At 30.1% G+C, this 7,300-nt stretch overlaps 1 protein-coding gene across 1 annotated transcript; it reads right to left on the bottom strand.

Moving 5' to 3' along the window:
* Positions 1–616: 616 nt before the first annotated feature.
* Positions 617–1,449, bottom strand: LOC110629506 (PLAT domain-containing protein 3). Its single transcript, XM_021776506.2, has 2 exons — positions 1,294–1,449; positions 617–1,225 (listed from the first exon to the last, which is right to left on the bottom strand). The coding sequence occupies exons 1-2, from the start codon at positions 1,360–1,362 to the stop codon at positions 761–763; spliced, it is 534 nt and encodes a 177-aa protein (XP_021632198.1). The 5' UTR covers positions 1,363–1,449; the 3' UTR covers positions 617–760.
* Between the last annotated feature and the right edge of the window lie 5,851 nt (positions 1,450–7,300).

Raw genomic sequence — 7,300 nt, 5'->3', positions numbered from 1 at the left:
ATCCCTCCAATGGGAATTGAACACCTATCCGCTCCCTAACATCGTCACGTTGACGTTCAACACCAAACCGATTATTTTAAAAAGCCTCTGATAATATCTATTAATGACAATTAAAGAGAGTCGCGACAAAACGATATACTGGGCCAACATCAAAGAAGGGGTGAGCATTCGGTCGGTTCGGTTCAAAACCGAACCGAACCGAATAAATCGAAAATCGAAATTTGAGTGTTTATGAAAATCAAACCGAACCGATTTTAATCAAAAACCGAATCGAACCAAACCGATCTGATTCGATTTAATCAATTTCTATTTTTAATAATTTTTTTATTTTTTACACTTTATTTTTAACATTTTAAAATTTAATTAAAATATTTTAATTTTAATATGATTTAATTTCTATATATTATTGAAAAAACATATTATTATTACTAATCGATTCGATTTAATTTTTTTGGTTTTTTTTATCAAAACCGAACCGAACCGAAATAACCGAAATTTTTAAAATTAAAAATCAAACCGAACCGAAATATATAAAAAACCGAACTAAATTTTCAAATCGATTCGATTCGATCAGTTTTTTTGGTTTGAACCAAATACTGCTCAAACCTAATCAAGGTGGCCCCTAAATAATTATTATTATTATTAATCACAACTTAGCATACAGATGTAAGATCACGTCTCACCCACACAAACCCAAAAACAAAAAAAACAAAAAAAAGAAAATCTTAATCAGCTAAAATAATGGTACCACAAAAACGCCTCACATGGCTGCAGATTTGAGTTTGAGGGGATCGCGACCTTTAACGTCGCCGAGATCCAACGGACAATTGTTTCTGATGGCAGTCAACTCGTATGGTGACGCATCACGGGCCAGCCACTGCTCGACAGTGAACTGCTGCTGCGAGCAAGGCATGTGGACACCGGTGGTGGTGACCTCAACGTAGTTACAGTACCAGCCGTGATGTGGTCCACTTCCATCGGAGGTTAAGTTCAAAGCGCAGATCGGAGAGCTCAAGCAAGGTCCTCTCCCACTGAAAATGTCAAGATTACCCCTCTCGAAGTAGTTGTAGCCAGCGCCCATCAGGCCGCCCCAGGACTCTAGATTCATGATCTCCAGCCCGTAGCCGTTTTCGTCGAAGAACCTGACGCTGATTATGGAGTCCGTTCCGCCTTTGATTATCGACCCGGTCCTTATGTACACCGTATAAACACAATCATCGTCGGCCTGCAAATTTCGTGGAAAAGAAAAGGTTAGTGAAAATCGATGAAAGAAGCGGTTAAAGAGGAACTTACGTGAACAGCGACTGTAGAGATGGCGAGGACGACAAGGAGAAAAGAGAGAATACTAGTGAGAAATGCCATGTTTGGGTGTGGAAAATTGGAAATTCAAAGCTGTACTATTAGCAGAGATAGAAAAATTTATATAGTAGTTGAGAGTAGGAAGGGGACGTGGGCTTTTTTGTCTTTTCGTGATGGAATGTTCTCAAGAGATCTTCTTCACAGGCCCAACTTTGGGCCGACATCCTTGGGTAGGATAATTAAATTGTTTTTCAAATCAATTATAAGTGTTGTTTGGTTGACGTAAATTACTTTTGTAATTTTAAGGCTTTGTTTAAAATTTTTTATTTTTTTAGAAAGTATATTTTTAATTAAACATATTTTTACTTTTCCTGCAGAATAAAATAAAATTTTTACATAATTTTATAAAAATTTATTAATTTTTTTACAAAATAAATTGTTTCAAACAAATTGTATATTAAACAATTATTTTAATATATAAATTAACTTTTATAAAGTAAGTTTATTTTTAATTTATAAAATATTAATATTTTTGGTAATTAATTAATTATACTTAATTAAAAAATTGCAACTTATTCTGCTCCCAAATAAATTATTGATTCTAACAAAAGATAAAAGAAGGTTAAGAAAAGAGGACCAAAGTGTGTGTATATATACACAGAATACTACAGTACATTTGAATCAGATCATATGATAAAAATGCTATTTTCTTCAAGTAAGAAAAAAAAAGAGGAAATTCAGAAATTAGTTTTTTAAAATTAAATTTGGAAAGTAGTTAGAATTGATTAGTGCATTTTAGGTATAGAGTAAATGTTCTTCATGAGCTGCATGCTTAAATTATTTTAAAAATTAATAAAAACGACATAATTAAAAAAATATGAATTAAAAAATGATAAATTGATGGTGACGTGGATGGTCATGATCAGCACTCAGCAGAGATATTAATATTTTTATTTAATTTTAGATTTTGAAATTTTAATTAAGCATATGATTTGGTGGATGGAAGTCAATGAGACGGTGATCCAATGTTAACAAAATTACGAGAATGACCTGGAGTGGATAGGTGTGAGTCTCTCAACCTACAAAAGCGAATTACCTTTTCGCTAAAATGTGAAATTTGCTACTAAAAATATCAAATATTTTTTAAAAACTTATTTTTAAATTATCACTAAAATATAATAAATTTATATATTACTAAAAATTAGAACAATGAGTTAATTATATTCAATGTATTTGATTTTATTTAAAAATATTTAACTTTTTAATAATAATTTAAAAATATTTTTAGACTGAAATAAGTTTTAATATTTTCTACTCATATTATATGATTTAAAAATAAATTTGACATCATCTTTTAAAAAAAAAACTATTATTGAATTAGTATAATATAAAAAATTAATTAATTTTTCATTTCAAGAAATATATTAAAATAATTCATGTAATTTTTAAAAAAATTTTCTGTTAATTTTAATTATTAAAAAAAAACGAAAATTTTCAAATATTTGTAATTTTTAGTGTTAAAATTAGTCATAGAAGAATAATTTTAAAAAAAAAATTTCTCACCTTTTAGTGTTAAAAATGATAAATAATGGTAACAATATTTTAAGTTAATGATATAAACTTTTTTTTAGATTTTCAAGATTACATGAACATTTTAATATATTTTTAAAAATTAAAAGTTTAATTAATTATTTTCTTAAGTTTTTTTTATTTCTAAATTATACTTCCATCTCAAGTGGTCTTAATGTATGGTATTTAATAAATTTTTAAAATAAAATTTATTAATTTCAAAAATAATATATTTTTTTCTTTTTATAATTTTTATTTATTTTATTTTTTGACACATAAAGATAAAATTCTTATTAACTTTTTAATTATATTCATCTGAAAGATATTAAATTTTATTAAAAATTAAGTGATGTTTTGAAAATTTTTTTGAAAATAAGATAAAATTAAATAGAGTTATAACAGTCAATTTATATATTATTATTGATGTTGTAGAAATTATATTGATGATGTGGCCGGAGCAAAATTATACTATGATTGGCTAAACATGTAAAGAAGAGAAGGTGAGGTGGGCATTCACTCCGACGCTCAAGTCAGTAGACTAAAAAATAGAAATAATGCCTTGAATTGCTTAGAACTGGAGTGGTGTTCAAAAATAGCGTATATTTACTTCCGTAATTTTTCTCGTCTTATATTGTAATAGAATAGGGATAAATATAATATTTTTCGATTATCCAGCGGTGATATAGCCAGCTGCTTAATAAAGGATATCGCCAGCTAATAAATTAACAATTCCGCAATTACAGGTGTAATAAAAATATACTAGATTGTGCTTGCTAATGATAATTTTGTGTCGAAACTCGCCCTATCGAGGAAAGGGCAAGCCTTGATAATGCATCAGATGTTAAGGTATTCAGATCTTCTTTTTCTTGGGCTAAATCGCCTTTCCCATATATCAAATCTTTGCCACATGGACTCATCTCATAGTGACAGCTCACAGCTTAGTTTGGGAGATTGTTATGTAGCATCAGAAGTACCACGCTGTTCTTCAGTTCTTCAGATTCGAAAGTGTCGGTTTGTCTCTTTGGTTACGTGGCGCAACTTGAATGGCCTTTGTTATCTAGTCTACCCTTGGTCACAATGGTCCCTTTATTTTTTTTTATTCACATTTAAAGGTTTACAAGCTACCATTCAGTCAGTTATAATTTAACGAGACCTACGCATTAGTTCTTATTTTTTAAAAAACCTAAGCATTTAATCTTTGTAATTTTAAAAATCAATAAATCAATTTATGACAGAATGAAATATAATTATAATTCTTTTATTTTATTTACAATTTAATTCCTATAATTTCATATATTATAATTATTTTTGTCCTCATAATTTAAATACATATAATAAATTAGTTGCAATAATAATAATATATAATGAATTATCTTTTTAAATTACAGGAATCAACTATATAAATGTTTCACCTATTGTAATCAAATTACAATTTAACCTTATCCAAAATAGTAATTTTTGTTGATCAGAAAGAGAAGGCGGTGGCACCCGAAATGAGAGTTACTTGTTTATCTCACTTCATCCTTTTGTTAAGCCCATTTCTCTTTCAATTTTATCACTCAATTTTATTTTTTTTTTAAGTTTTTAAATTTAATTTAAATATCATTTAACTCTCTTTTATGTTATTATAATTTCTAGATTAATCAAATTAAATATTATTTTTTTTCGTTACATAATTAATTACACCTTTTCTAATAAAAATTTAATAGATTTTAGATATCTTCACTAATAATAATAAATTTATGCGGATAACATTCATATACAAAATTAATTTTTATTATTTATAATTATTAAATATAAACTTTTTAATTCTCTTAAATAGAATTAATTATTTTTTACTTATTTATTTATTTTTTTATGAAATTAAATAATAAATTAATATTCAAATATTAACTAAATTATGGTAATTCATAAATTTTTTAAATATTGATATTTAAAATAAAAAAATAAATAATGTAATAAAAAAATAAATTAATCCAATGCCTTAACTTTTCTTTTTGCCTTTTTCTTTTATTCACATGCTTTATTAAATTTTAGCACTTAATATGGTTAAAAAAATTTCCATATATTGAAACATGTTGAGGATATTGATAGTATAATTAGACAACAATTGAAATAACTAGAATGAACAAATCTCTCATTAATAATAATAATAATAATAATTCCTTATAATTAATAATATATTTAATAAATAATATTTTAGTTTTAAAATTAAAATTTTTGGCATTAAAACTATTAATATGCTATTTTTTGAAAGAGTGAAAAAAATTATTGAAAAAAAAGAAAGATATATATATATATTTTGAACCTAAAAGCTATAATTGTAGGTAGTAGGAAGTTTTTTTTATAAAAAAATTAAAGCTAAAAGGAGTTTTTAAAAAAAAATTTAATTAAAATGATTAAATTAAAAATACAATCAAAATTAAAGTATTGTGAGTGAAAATTACTCCCATCGGATGGATAGGATTTATTGTGGAAGGTGTGAAGATTGATTCTTCATTAATTGAAAAACTGAGAAATTATGTAATTAAAGGGTACATAGCTTATGCTACACTAACAACCAGCTACTTTGTTGACAAGTAACTACCACTCTAACTTACTAACAGAATGTACAAGTGTACAACCAACTCAACTTCCTAACTAATTTTGGCTCTCTTACCATGAGCACATATCCACTTAGTTAGAATCACTCAAGGCTTGCGAGTTTGCTGGAAAGGTAAGTCCATTTCCAAGGAAACCTTTACATATCTGAGGAGTTCATGAAGTAACTAAAGATGGACGATAGTTGGTTTGTCAACGATTGATCGAATTGTTAAATTGAAAAGAAAAGGCATGGTTTGATAGAAGTAAGATATAATCTCATTCCTATAAGTTTTCTGAATTGAAGGGCATCTAGAAAGAGGATCTCTTTGACTAATCGTTAGTTTAAACTTGTAATCTGTTAGAGTACGATGATTTGATATCCAAAAGAGAGTAATCCAAAAGAGAGTAGAGTTAAAGTATGCGTGTGTAAACTTGGTTTCTATTTTCTCTATGTATCCTTTTATTTATTTCTTTTTTTTTTTCTAGTTTTGTAACGTGTAACAGTCACCCTGCTATAATATCTTGTGCTGTTATCATGCAGCACCGTATGTACAGATGTACAGTCCTCTTTCTATTGTCAGACGGCTATTTAATTCCTTTTAACGTCTGCCATAGTATGATCCCAAATGTGTGGGATTTGCTATTTCATGAACTTAACTGATCGACCGAATCAAGTTTTTTGTTATTGGGCTCAAGTCCTATTTAGTCAGACCCGTTGATATGAGTTTTAGGCCGATCTCCTAAAAATAAATCAATACTTTGAGTTGTTATTGGAATCAGGCTTAATTTTTTTATCGTGAGCCTGACCGTGATTTTAAGTGTTCGAGACCCACAGGTTATCAGAGTCTTTGTAAGTATGCAGTCTAGAAAGCCTACATTTTGATAATAAATCAAGAACATACTGTAATACCTGGCTAGAATCCGGCATCGGAATTCCTGTCGTTCGGTGGAATCCGGGGTGTCGGAATGCTAAAGGAGGGTAGGATTTATGTTTTACTACGTGTTATGATGTGTGTTAATGTGGTAAAGTCAAATGGAATTAAGTGTTGAGCTGAAATGACCCAAGGCAGATGAGCCAAGTTCGGCCGCCGAAGGTACGTTCGGCCGCCGAAGTGCTCAAGGTTCGGCTTCTGAAGTGCAAGTTCGGCCCCCGAATGTGGCCTGATGTTGCATGCGCTTCGGCAGCCGAAGCTGAGTCGGCCAGCCAGTGTTTGGGCATCCTTAGTCAGCATTTTGGACAGGTGTTGGCTCCAAACCCTGTCCAGAAGATTGGCCACGTCTCCCATGTTTTATTTGCTCAGTTTGAGCAGCTCATGCACGAGTTAGCTCGTGTTCAAAAGAGTTTGAAAGTTTTGACAAAAAACCTAAGTGTTTGAGAGTTTGAGAGATTGAAGAGAGTTGGTTCGTTTTCCTTTGTTCAGAGTGTTTAGCTTCTTCTTACAGGAGGTAAGTGGTGCTCTTGAACCTGTGGATATGTTTTCTGAAGGTTTTTATAGGATGTATAAAGAGAGAGGCATGTTTGGTGGTTTTGATGAGTTATGTATGTATATATGTTTATGTGGTATGTTTGTTTTGTTGTTGGGGTTATTAGATAGTTTTGGACCCCTGTGAACATATACGTGCGTATATGTGTGTGGAATAGTTGAAGTATGCATGTTTGGAGATGTTGAAGGGAAGGAGGAGCTTGGTTTGCCGTCGGGCTGAGTTCTGGATGAACTCAGGTTCGGCAGCCGAAGATTCATTCGGCCGCCGAACCTCTTGCATGGCGGCTTTGGCTGCCACAGCTTGCCCCGCGAGTTTTGCATGTTCGGCTCTGTTTGGGGAATTCGGCCGCCGAAGGTGCCGCCGA

Source organism: Manihot esculenta, chromosome 13, assembly GCF_001659605.2.
Source record: "Manihot esculenta cultivar AM560-2 chromosome 13, M.esculenta_v8, whole genome shotgun sequence".
NCBI classification, from domain to species: domain Eukaryota; kingdom Viridiplantae; phylum Streptophyta; class Magnoliopsida; order Malpighiales; family Euphorbiaceae; genus Manihot; species Manihot esculenta.
This window is presented reverse-complemented; position numbering and strand designations above follow the sequence as displayed.

Excerpts from the sequence above, each read along its gene's own strand:
- LOC110629506 (XM_021776506.2), bottom strand. The coding sequence starts at position 1,362 with ATGGCATTTCTCACTAGTATTCTCTCTTTTCTCCTTGTCGTCCTCGCC. Across the intron at positions 1,226-1,293 it reads TCTCTACAGTCGCTGTTCAC|GCCGACGATGATTGTGTTTA; the intron begins GTAAGTTCCTCT and ends CGAAATTTGCAG.